This window comes from Chaetodon trifascialis, chromosome 10 (genome assembly GCF_039877785.1).
Source record: "Chaetodon trifascialis isolate fChaTrf1 chromosome 10, fChaTrf1.hap1, whole genome shotgun sequence".
NCBI lineage: Eukaryota > Metazoa > Chordata > Actinopteri > Chaetodontiformes > Chaetodontidae > Chaetodon > Chaetodon trifascialis.
This window is the reverse complement of record NC_092065.1, coordinates 17,250,162-17,262,861: the sequence shown is the minus strand read 5'-3', so window position 1 is coordinate 17,262,861 and position 12,700 is coordinate 17,250,162. Positions and strand designations below refer to the sequence as shown.

At 42.4% G+C, this 12,700-nt stretch overlaps 1 protein-coding gene across 1 annotated transcript in view; it reads right to left on the bottom strand.

The window, feature by feature from the left end:
• The window catches only part of trim44 (tripartite motif containing 44), a 42,908-nt gene extending 32,667 nt beyond the window's left edge, over positions 1-10,241 (bottom strand). Inside the window, exons 1-3 of the mRNA XM_070972330.1 lie at positions 10,007-10,241; positions 8,588-9,251; positions 6,548-6,625 (exon numbers count right to left, since the gene is read on the bottom strand). Coding sequence (XP_070828431.1) covers positions 6,548-6,625; positions 8,588-9,226 — 717 coding nt within the window. The 5' untranslated portion in view covers positions 9,227-9,251; positions 10,007-10,241. The remainder of the gene's footprint in view (positions 1-6,547; positions 6,626-8,587; positions 9,252-10,006) is intronic.
• Positions 10,242-12,700: the final 2,459 nt, after the last annotated feature.

Below are 12,700 nucleotides of genomic sequence, written 5' to 3'. Positions count from 1 at the left end.
TGAGAGAGAGCGAGCACAGGCAGAGGCAGGACATCTGGCTAGCAGATTAAAAAAGCTAATTTCTTTTTCAAGCAAAAGGCAGGACATTAGGCAAGCAGATTAGGGGAGCCAAATTCTTTTCAGTCATGTCTTCAACATGATTTGTATTATTACCGCTGAACTGTTGTTATCGGAGAAATTCAGGAATGATGGTAATGCAACCAAATGAAGGACTTAGCTCAGACCCCGTACATGCAATATAATCTGCAGTCATGCCTCTTCAACAAAATGGTAATTTTAACCAGAAATTGCAAACGTGAACCTTGATGTCATGACTTTATGAACAATATCTGGATGATGTGAAAGGTGGGCTGAAAGCTGGAAAAAAAACCTCTCTGTGACTTAAAACGTTTCTTCAGAGACAAAAAGCTGAGATCTGTTTCTTACTAAAATTAGAAACTTTCTCCACATTCCTCTAACACCTCAAGTGATTACAATATAGCAAGACACTCAAACAGAATAAACTTCACACAGTAGTGTGCTGGTGTGACTGGTTACAAAAAAGGTTGTGCTACTCATTTGTTCTGATGAAAAAAAAATGCAGAAAAAGAACCAAAGCCATTGAGATTGAAAATACATAAGTGTAAAAAAAAAACCCAACAACAAACAGCTTGTCACATTACTTTGGTGAGACATCAGGACGCACTAAAATGGAAAACAAAAGTGAAAACAGCTCACAACAAATATCAAAGTAGCCTCTGCGTAAAATCTTAACCTCTTCAGCTGCACAGACGCCTCACTGGGTCCATCATTACAGACGTGTTTTCGTGCAGAAAGCACAAAAGCATTTCAACTGCTAGTCAGCTGGCAAAGTTTCAACAGACGCCAAACATGCTATTTGAAACAAGATGAGAAAATGAAGCCCAGGACGTCTAGAATTTAGAGGTTGATAGAATGTTGCAGACGTACATTTTGCCGTCTTGGATTTGAATATTCCCCAGCTTCTGCAAAGTGATGAAAAATAATGCAGGAAGTACGTTTTGAAATTAGTGCGAGACGAAAATATTTGATCTAACGTTGATGTTTCTGCTGCGTTGATGATTAACTTTGTTTGAACGTCCTCACTACCAAATCAGAGCTGGCCCTGAAGCTTATTCAGGGGTCTATTTTGTGTGATGCTTTTTTAAAAAGGCCTAAAAAGCATTAATAGAACATTAGGAGTGAATGGATTTGAACTGTCCTTGCCCTTGGCAATAGTGGCCCTGTTCCAAGTGAATACTCTCTCTCTGTCTCTCTCTCTATCACGCTCTCTTTTATCTCTTCCAGAAATTAGATTCTCCCATTTAGCCTCGAAAACAACACAACAATACAGAGGAAGTTGATCTGAAAACCAACAGCTCTACTTCAAGTCATATAAACTGGGGGGGGCAAGAAAAGTTGAAAGAGGGAGAGGAAAAAGATCAGACAGCAGGCCCTTGGTTTTGTAACAGTTTAAATATCCAGCACCTTTTTATTGGTTTTGAGAGAAGTAATGTCAGCCAAGCAACTTTCTGGGGAATGATAGCGAGTAATTCAATTAAAATGCTGTGAGTAGAGATAGAAAGGGAATGACAGCCTTAAAGAGCAATGGGAGAGGGGGCAGAGAGCGAGGGGGGGGTTAGAAAAGGATGAGGTAGAGGAGGACAAGCAAAAGCAGGATGAATAAACCTAACAGCAGCAGCCAAGTCTTTTCATGCCTCTCCTGTCTGTTCCTCAGCTCCGGCTCCCTAAGACAGCTTTAATGTGTCTGCTGCTCTTGTAGATTTTATGAGGCAGGGAAAATGGATGTAGCCGCTGCACACACATACACATTTGTGACTGGGCTGATGTTGCCGTGCTGCTACCAGATATTGGACTACTCTCTCGGTAGGATGTAGAGAGCTGCTCCACAGGCAGCGTGCGCCCGAGACAACACCCTGCACGGCGAGAAAATGAGTAAATAAAACATGAGAGAGTGGTAAATATGCTGACCGCCCGTTGTCCTGGTCTGAAGCCACAGGCTTCACCTATCATTTCCAGCTCTTTCACGAGCAAGCTGACTACTGAATTAGTGACAGGCATCAAGGACCCTCATGTTACGTTATGCCTCTGATCCGCCATTAATATGTATGTAGCCTCATCACTGTTTTTTGCATTATATTTCCCTGTGGGGAATGGAGATATGAGCTGTGAGAGATTAAACTCCCAACACCTGCAGCAAAGCCCATAATCAAGCTGGCGAGATTTAATAAGCAAACACCAGCTAAGGGTTAAATCTGTGCATTCAGCCTTCCCGTCCTCACAGACAGCGGCTCACACCTCCTCCTCTCTGAAGTCCTTTACCATGTAATTTCACCTCCTCCAACTTCTGTCTATCACTCTCTCTTTGTGGCCCTGTATCTCTCAAACACACACACATACACGCTCAACTTTCCTCACCAGGAGCAGTGACTCTGATGGTCGCCTGTCAAGCAGAATAAGAAACGCTGACATTTGAAAGTGCAGAAAGGACCCACCGACAAATCCACATAATGGTCTCTACCACAGTGCCCTGCGAGTAAGCAGGTAAGTGGTTTTCACTGGGCACATTTCACCTCTGCAGTGAAACAGCACAAGACTAAATGTCCAGGAATTCCTTGGGGCAGCATTGATATTTGAGTATGATAATAGACATGAACTCAGATGGGGTGCCGGCTGCCACTAAAAGTGTGACCTCTCACAGGCCAATCTAATTAGCCTTTTACATTATGCCACTGTGCTTGGGTCACATCTCTGCAGGTACTGAGCGAGGCTCCTGTGTGCCACTGCTCTCCCATGGGTTCAGACACTACTATAAGCAGAGCATAAGGCAGAACAGGCATTGCAGGGCCGGTTGAGAGAGCCGGAGCAGCCGCTGACGATGCTGAGACTATAGCCATACGTCCCTGATCCCCGCCGCTCACTGTTACATCTGTCACTGCATAACACATAACTGTCTGTGGCAGAACAGGCTCCACTATGGCATCTGTAATGAAAATACAGCCACTGTTTTCAAGGTTGACTTGTCATGAGAATTCAGTTTGCTGCTTTTGTTTTGGTTGATATCAGGAGAAAGGTGATCGTGTGTGAAATGCGCTGGGCACCCGGCATTTCAGATGGCAACCCGGTGAAGGCTGGACAAATAAGGCTGAAGTAAGGTTATGATCATTATTTCAGGCTGTGACCATGAAGTATAGAGGGGTGCGTGAGTGTGTGAAAAGGTTTTATGAGTGAACAGAAAAAGTGAAATACCTGCACATTGTGATGCAGTCAAATACAACAGCCCGGTAATAAACGTAATGTGAAATGAATATTGGTGTTATATTGGGAGACATTATATTGAAAAGTGTCATACTTTGTTCATCTCATTTGTTTCTATAAGTAGGTAAAAGCCCCTTCCTGAGGTTACAGGTGACTGACCTGTTACCCACAATTATCTCTGAGACAAATTTGCGCCCGTCCTTGTGAATCGCAAATCTGGCTCGAGAATCTCTTTAACTGGCTGCCCTTGATACTGGGATGGCATTCACTCAATCAATGCCAGGTGAGGAAACATTTTAGCATGCTCCTTCAACAAATACGACAGCTCAAAAGGATCCTCCTCGGGTGTTTCCAATTCAATGCAGGCTGCCTATCACCGCTGGAGTCCTCCATGTCAGCTAAATCATCACCCGCTGATCGCAAACGGGCTCTCTTCTCTGGTGGTGGGGCATGGGACCGAGGTATATTGCAAAGGGCTACCATGTTTCTCCTTGAGTTCTTGAAAACAGTAAAAATAAAACATAAGATCAGTGCTACTTTAAGAAGAAAAGCAAAAAAGCAAACTGATCCAAAGGGAAGGGTTAAAACTGCATTAAGGATCACAGCCTGAAAGCACAAACACACACTGAGTTTACTGCAGGAAAAAATAGATTAAGTTTATATATTAATGCCTTGAAAACAGATTTTTTTGCCTTCTGGTAGCCTATACAGGAGGTCAAGACTGAGATTTGATCACTGAAAATTCCTCCTTTGGCACAATTAGTATATAATGAGTATATACTGAACACAATAATTTGCAAGACTGATGTAAATATTCTTTAAAGCATCATCTAGTACCTTTAACAAAACTTTAACAAGACCCTGGCTTGTAAGCAGCATCAGGCTTTTCAGTTTGGGATGCAAAAACATTGCAAGCTTATGCAGGAGATGCAGTTCAAATTTCCTAATCAGAATTTTGAGGCAGTTTTCCTTTAGCAATGACAGCATCAACTAGGCCCATTAACAGCATGGAGGGCCCCAACTATGTTTGCCCTGTCACATACACCAGTTGGGAGAAGAACTCATCAAGAGTGTATTTACATAGTGTTTGCACGATGGCTGGTCTGAGGTTATCTGCCACTTTGCGTAATGTACTGTCCCACTCAGATGTACAAAGCTCTCCCTCAATCAGCTCCCACTTGTTGTTGATATAATGCAAAGTGACACAGAGATAACCCATTCTGTGGTAATAATCTGTCCACATATCCCAAGTAACTTCCCCGTTGCTATCAGTCGGCTGCCTCCTCGGCTCCAAAATGATGTTTTGTCAAACTTCCTCTGAATATTTTGTCAGGCTGCGTGATACAGTTGTCGGATCAGGAAAAAAGCTGCTGAGTGTCCACACAGCCAGCCGGGGCACTGATGTCAATCAAGCCCTGTGTCAGTTCACTCCATCAGCATGCACAGTTTCAAACCATATGACGTTCTGGTAGACAAATTTTACCGCTAACTGGGTTATGGCCTCCTCGTCCTCTCATTTTGGTGGTTTGAGAGTTGTGTTTTCAGAGAAGTATCTGTCAATTGGCACAGCACATATACCCCTGCAGCTGTCCATGTGTTTTCTCAGCGATAAGGTGCCTAGCTTGCGGATATAAAGGACTAATAATGCTCCATTTTGGCACTTGCTACGAGCTAAAAAGCCGCTAACAGCATTATTCTCCTAATCTCTGATAAACATCAAACTCAAAAACATCTGACTTTGGCCTTGGATGATCTACTGTCCACAATTATGCACCACTGGCTGTTTTTGCCTTAATGTCATCCATTTTTATGTTCTAGCTAGCACTTAGCCAGCATCGCTGTTGGAGCAGTGATGACCCATTATTTGGCCAGATGTGGTTGCATTGTGTATATATACAGCATTTATGTATGTAAGTGTCTGTGTGTGCGTGTATGTGCACACACAGACACATACACATACACATACACATACACATATAATACTGTGAAGACTTATGACACAAAGCCAAATTTGCAATCACTTTACAACCTGTGATTTAGTACAAGAGTGCTGAGTCCAGAAAAGTGCCCTCAACTGAAGCTGAAAATAACAGTAATGACACATAATGCAGAATTCTATCTGAAGAAACCAAATAGGCCAGATCTGTGATCTGTGAATGGAACAGGCTTATAAACATATGGATTGAAATAATTGTCCCTCATGTTTACTACCCAATGCCTTTATGACATAATCTCTTTCTAATCCCTCTTTATCCCATGCTGCTGTGTCTTCACCGCTGCAGTGTCTATACTGCTGCAGTGCTTACTGCTGTACCCACTGAATTAGAAATGAGTAATGGCTCATTTTTGTGCTCTGTTATGGCTCCCCATGGCTTGAAACCAGATTAAACCAAGTTTTTTTTTTTTTTAAACCTTGCCATAAACCTGAAAAACTAATGCTATAATCCTATACAGATGACCTGTTTGATAAAAATATTCATTTAGCTTTTTAAAATTATCCTTAAGACATGACAAAGATAATAATCACACTTTCATGGTCTTCAAATCAGATTGTGAGCCATCTAAACTGAACTTGGTAGTCTGGAAGCATATTGGCTGGAGCAACAGGAATATAGAATTGCATTTAAAGCATAAAAATGGGTTTGCAGGGTCGGCAGTGTTAATTTGACAGGCTGACTGAGACTGCTCGGCCTAATTATGTACAGTAAGAGATAAGACCTGAAAGTAGACTAACATGTTCCTTGGAGAAAGCTCCAGAATCCATAGCAACAAAATCTGAAGCATCTAATGTGTATTCGATAACGATGGATCATTGCACGAAGATTAAACTAAACAAAGTTTGCAGATTATTTGGTACATTTTGAAAAAGACCTTTAACAGTAATGACCATAGCAAAATTAACCTTCTAAATATAGCTTATATGCCATACATTTGCAACATTTGCTAAAAGTGAAAGTTGACATCTTTGCATTGCGCTGACAGACATCTTTGCAGGAAAGTCAGCAAATTCAATTTAACAACGTGGCACAATCACATAATGAAAAGTAATGCAATAACACTGTACACTGTCATTCCTTGCAAGGAGGTCAAATCCACTTTTTACTGCTGGAGAGAAATTCTCATTTCATTTGATAAGAGTTGGTTGGAGCTCATTACTAAATGAGAGCAGCTGAGTGCAAATCCTTCGGGAGAAGTTTTCTAAAAATGGCCATTACTGTATAACTTGTGTTAGGACTTGACTTTGTGTTCTGCATGCAGGAGTTTCACTCACCTCTGGGTTGGTCCACTTGGTCTTGATCTTCTCTGCCATCTGCTGTGTGCATCCCAGCAGGTCATAACCCTGCCTGCTCTACAGGTGGAGCAGACAAAAACACAGTTAACACAACAGAGCAATGTCAGCAGTTTGGTTTGTCAGCAGTTTATAGGATCAATGATGATGATGAAAGTAGAGCAGACTGCAAACTGTGCTATGATAAACTGTCAAGAGGAGGGGTGAAAAGTCGCTTCTTTAACAAGCAATTTGATAAAAGATCAGAAAAACCAACACAATGCAGAGTTCAAGAAGTTTGCTTCTGCAAGCAGCGGGAAACAGCAACAGCCAACTTTGCAGCAAACGCTGAAGAAGCAAGAAAATGTCCACAGACAAGTCACGGTGGTGAAAATGACAAAATCTCTTCCCCAGTACACTGCTTTGGTGACAAGCTGTTGTCAGTTATGGATAATTCGGGATTTCAACATGTTCTCAGTGAACTGCAGCTGAGGTCTGAGATCCCCAGCCATCACCTCATCACAGAAACCATATTACCAAACAGTCTCTCATCGAGCAGAAGCAGGCTCTGGGAAAATTTAGGACCAAATATGAGCGTTTGAGGATTTATCACAAAAAGTAAACCTCTGATGTTTTGGCATTAGATGTGATTCCTGATGTGACTGGCTTCAGAGACCTTTGTCCAAACAAGGAGACCAAGACCATGTCATCAAAACAATGAGGTGAACCTTAGCTGCAGCCATCAAGAGACGCTTCACTGACACGGAAAAAAACCCACTCCAGTGCACTGCAACTGTTCTCGATCATGTACTTGTATTGCTACTCAGTATCGACAAGTACCGAAATGTAAGTCCTTGTACTTGGTCTGAGAAAAAGTGGTATGTTTCCCTGTTGACACCTCACCAGTCAACCACAGGCTAAACTTATATCATTCATATCAATTATATCACATGAATACACTGACACAAAAAGCAGGATAAAAGCTGGAACAAGTTGTGAGTAAATACTGTGGCCTTAGGCTGTGTGTGTGTGTGTGTGTGTGTGTGTGTGTGTGTGTGTGTGTGTGTGTGTGTGTGTGTGTGTGTGTGTGTGACCCCCTTTGTCTTTCATCAATCCATATGTGGCCATGATGTAAGAGTAAGCCTGTAAAGTAGGCTGCTCTACATTTTTTTTTTTTTTTTCAGACGTACAGCCACGGGGCAGAGGATGAAAAACTCTTGCTCTGGAAATTACAGCCAAAACACCATGAGGCTCATTAATAGTGTAGCTAAATGCATCAGCTTTGAGTGACAATTTCCAAATGAGGCTCTTGCTGAGATTTCCTGATTCGGTTTATTTTAATGTTCACAAACAAAACCCTTGACTGTTCAAAATATTAATCCAGAGCTAAGTCCTCGTTTCTGATACTATCACAGCCTGTTAATTGGTCCTCTGTGCAATAACACAGTCCAAATGTGTTCAGTGCGCTGATAACATCCGACTCTAAACGTACTATAATCATCACAAACACCATGCACTGCAAATCTGAGCCCACAGTGATGATGCGGTTACTCTCAAAATCCAGCATGGCATTAGCCCAGCTTACTGGACCAACTGCAATGCTGCACTGAACGACTGGTGACTCCCTGGACCTATTAAATCCACCTGAAGCAAAAAGCCATCTTGGAAATAGAGGAAGGGTGAAGCTGTAATTGGCACCAAGCCAATAGACACTGGGAATATTCATAATGTTGAATTTCCATTTCACATTTTTCACAGAAATGATGTAGCTGTTTAATCAGGGCACTTTATAAATGATGTCATGTGGGCGATCAGGAGACATTGTTATGTTTAAACAATATAGGGTCTATATAGGGCCTACAGCTATTGGCATACTGCTTAATACTGAATTAGAAATGCAAACCAGATAGGCAACGCTCTGAATACATTATGTTATACATTATAGAGCTGCTGATGTTGTGGAGCATACCTTTGTGATTAAATACAGTAAGGGGCATACAGTACATCACAGAGCTGCTCTACCATATATAAACTGTGACTCACCTTCTGCCACACATAGGCCTCATGCAGGGTGATGATCTCATGCTCACGGTGCTCACCCTGCACGGCACACACCACACAGATGATCTTCTCATCTGGTTTACAGTAGAGGGAGCCTTCCTGTCCATGCTCCTTGCAGCGCAGTCTCTCTACTGTCACAGTGTCCCTCCTCCCAGCCTCTCCAGCAGCCATGGCCTGCTGCCCTGCTTCTGCACCCTCAGCTCCGTCACCCAGCTCAGCCTCCAGCTGCGGACCATTCTGCGCTCCTTCTTTGCTTCCAGCGTCACCGCTCGCATCGCCATTAGCCATTGGCACCAAAAGTGGTGCCATCCCCTGAGTTGCGTCCATTCCAGCTGCCCTCTCCGCAAGATCCTCAGCTCCTCCTCCCACTCTACAGTCTCTGTCGGTGCCAAGTCCATTAGCTTGTGTCTCCTCATGGTTATAAGGCATTAGCGGGTGATGTGTGCTGCTGGCATGTCTGTCAGCGTGGACAGGGCAGAAGGCAAAGCTGCAGGAGTGGCACACTTGTGTGGCTGGTTGGGCCTCATCAGGCTCGCACGCATCACATGATCCGTCCATCTGCGGCAGCTCCTCGTGTTTCAGCCCCATAGCTCCTTCCAGGGGTTCCCCTTTGTGGTCCATGGTGGCTGATAATAATTCTGGGGGTCTAATAGGAGACACAGAGTAGAGGACAGGTTATTAATAGCTGTGACCTTCTGTGAACAGCTCTCATATTTGCACAGGGGAAAGTCCAAGATCGTCAACGCTAATCCCATCTGATATAATATTCCCACAACAGATGATGTACGGAGGGAGCCAAAGTCCACAGGAAGCGACATCCACAGCAACACTATCACACAAGTTACACACACAGAAATGCATCATTTTGCAAGGGCAGTGACTAGGCGGACCCCATCTGCAGCCACTGAGCTGTCTCTGACTGCAAACACGCTCACTTTTGTTTACTGACTCACAAACAGAAAGTGCTGATGTGAACGGCTGTACCCTCAGCACCAAACACGCTCACCTTCTCTCAACTCCTCCCGTGTGTCACCAGGCCCTGAACTCTTCATAAGCTGTTTGCCAGGAGGCCCTCTCCCAGTCCTTTCAGTCCAATGGACATGAAAGAACCAAGAGAGACCACTGTGCCTGTCTAGCACACACACATACACACACACAAAGAGAAATCTTTTATTTTTCTTTTCACTTCTCGTTCTCCTCCGAGCCTTCCTCTCCTGAGCTGTGTTTGTATACTCTTTTCCACTGCTGACACAAACAACCGGTGGAAAAAGTGCTGTAACGCACAGAAAACTCCCCCTCTCCCTCTGCCATGTCTCTGTATCTGACTCACACATTCGCACAGGCATTTTCCCCCTCACCCTCTGGGGCTTTCTAGTTTGCAGCTCACTGCAGTGTACTTACTCGTATGTGTCTTCCTCCCCCCTTCTGTTTTTTTTCTCTCTCTGTCTAGTGGTTGTTTTGCGATAACGTGCAGTCAGTGGAGGAATTAGCTTGACGGCTAACTTCCTTAGCACAGCCGTTGTGCCTTGAATTCTATTACTGAGCTGACGACTGATCCACTTTCACTTTTCAGCAGAAGATGGGCTCCAGCTTCGCTCCGGCGGCGTTTACTTCCTTATTTTCATCAGCGACTGTCTGCTTTTTCTCTACTTCCTGCTTGTAGTCGCCTGTGTGTGGGAGAGCGGCAGAGACACGCAGAGGAAGGAGAGAGAAACCCCGTTTGACAAGAACAACAAAGACAGTGAAACTCCAAACCGGAGGCAGGTAGACGGGGAAAAAAAATACTCACAGTTGTAGCGTTTTTATAAATGCGTAGTGAAGTCATGAGCGGGTTTGAAGTTATTTCTTTTAAGTTTTAGTGACATAATAACTACTGGAGGTTAACCCCCTGCTGCTCAAATGTCAGTTAGCCAACGTTGACTGATTGAGCCAATTAGGGTGCAGGTCAGGTGAGTAATGTGAAGCTACAAGCTAACGCTATGTTTTAAAACAAACGATACAGAACTAGAGCTGTTAAAGTTCTGTTTTCCGTAAGTCACTATGTGTTTAAAAAGCTAAAAGAAAAAAAAAATATCTGTCATATTAATAAACACAACCCAGCAAAAACTACATGGGGACAGAGTCTGTGCCTGAATGTCTCCTCTGCATCTTATTAGCTAATGTGGCTAATATTGGCATCCTGGCTGAACCATTCCTTGCAACACCTTGTCAGCTTGTTTAATAAGAATAAATAATTTACCATATCAACATTACTCAGTTCAGCAAGCAGTTACATAGATTTTAAGCTTCTTTCTTTCTTTCTTTCTTTCTTTCTTTCTTTCTTTCTTTCTTTCTTTCTTTCTTTCTTTCTTTCTTTCTTTTTGTTTGCTTTTGTTTTGACAAGTTTATCTAATAACAATAGACACTGTGGTTGCCATTTTCACGCCGCTTTCTGTATTGAATCAATTCAAAATACAATAACAACAGAATATAAAGGCGCAAAACTGAAAATAAGACAATAAGAATTCAAAATGAATAGAAGTAAACAGGACAGTTGGTTGCCTAGATGTTGTGCACTGGCAAGCCATATGGTGCTTTTTTGTTGGGTCTATTTTCTTAACAATATTATTACATATCTGTTGTAATAGACCGAACAAACGTGGTGTCAACCTGTCAAAAAAATAATAAAATATCTGTTTGACAAAAAAGAATCTATTGACTATAATCGAAGGGGCATGACCTTTACTCAGATCTGAAATAATGTGTCTGTTTAAATACAGTGATTTATCTGTGTGAGTTAGACATCATCAATGCAAAAGTTATATGTTCATGGAAATATCTGAGACTAGTGGTTTCCTTGGAGGATTAGACAATATGTGCGAAAGCAGTATGTGCTGCTTATATCACAAAATGCAATCCTATTTTCCCAGTGAGTGTTTAAATTGTGTCAAAAGAAGTACATGTTATTGACCAGGAATACATATATAGGAAATTCCTGCAAAGTAGTGACAGCTACAAGGCCAAACAAAGATGTATTTACTATCTGAACACAGGAAAGGGTTCAGCTGGAAGAGTAAACAAATTGTGAATTTCAACACTGTTGTTAATGGCGAGTTTCTAATTATGATGTCTGTTTTCCCCTTCTGTTCACGTCCTCACCCTCCATAAACCAGCACTGAGAGACAATGGAGCAGGATTAGAGGTCTGGAAAGGGAGACAGAGAGATGAGGAAAAACAAGCTGTTCTCTGTAGAGAGATCTAAAGAGGCTATTGAGCTGGGCTTCACACAAGCAGTATTTGGCAAATCATTGTTGGCTGTTACTGTGATTTGAATGGCACACCATAAATAACCATAAACCACATTCCAAGTAAGCCCCCAGCACCCCCTTGATATGGACGATGTTGCTGTTTTTGCCAAAGTTTTTGAGCTCTTTCAAAGAGGACTGCTCATAAAGATTGTCACCATAAAAGATTTATTGTAACACTATAAGCAGAAGGGATGACTCAATGAAAACATAGCTCACTGGCAAAATCAAATTTATTTGCCTTGGCTTGAGACTCGCTTAAGCCATACGGATGTGATGATTAATATTGAAACTGTGTTTTCAGAGGGCATCTAATCATAACAGATGTAAGATACTGGTTGGAGTTGAAGTTGGGATTGAGCGCGCTAATTGGCTTGCCACATACATCACAGAAAGATCACATCCAACCATAAATTATCTTATATTATTGAGCTAATATGAAGTTAATTGGTCACCTGACTTATTTTAAAATCCTTCACGGCATGAAACCCCGCTGGACGTTAAGAGACAGCATCATTTTGCACACGGCATAAAACTGAAAACAATTAAAAGGCTCATTGACTTGCAGTTCATTAGGATAAGCACTCAATATACAATATGAGTCGACTGATAGGAGCTGAGATTCGCTCTTGCTCTCCTTTGGCATTGTGGGGAAACTAAATCTGACACGCAGTAGGACTAAATTTGTTTACCTAAATTGTGTGTCTGCAGTTCAGAAAAGCCTGTGCATGGAATTTGGCAACACAAAGAGCATCAAACTCTCAGAAATGACAGCCAAGAGTGAAGAGGGAAGCTTTGGCAGACAGGCAGA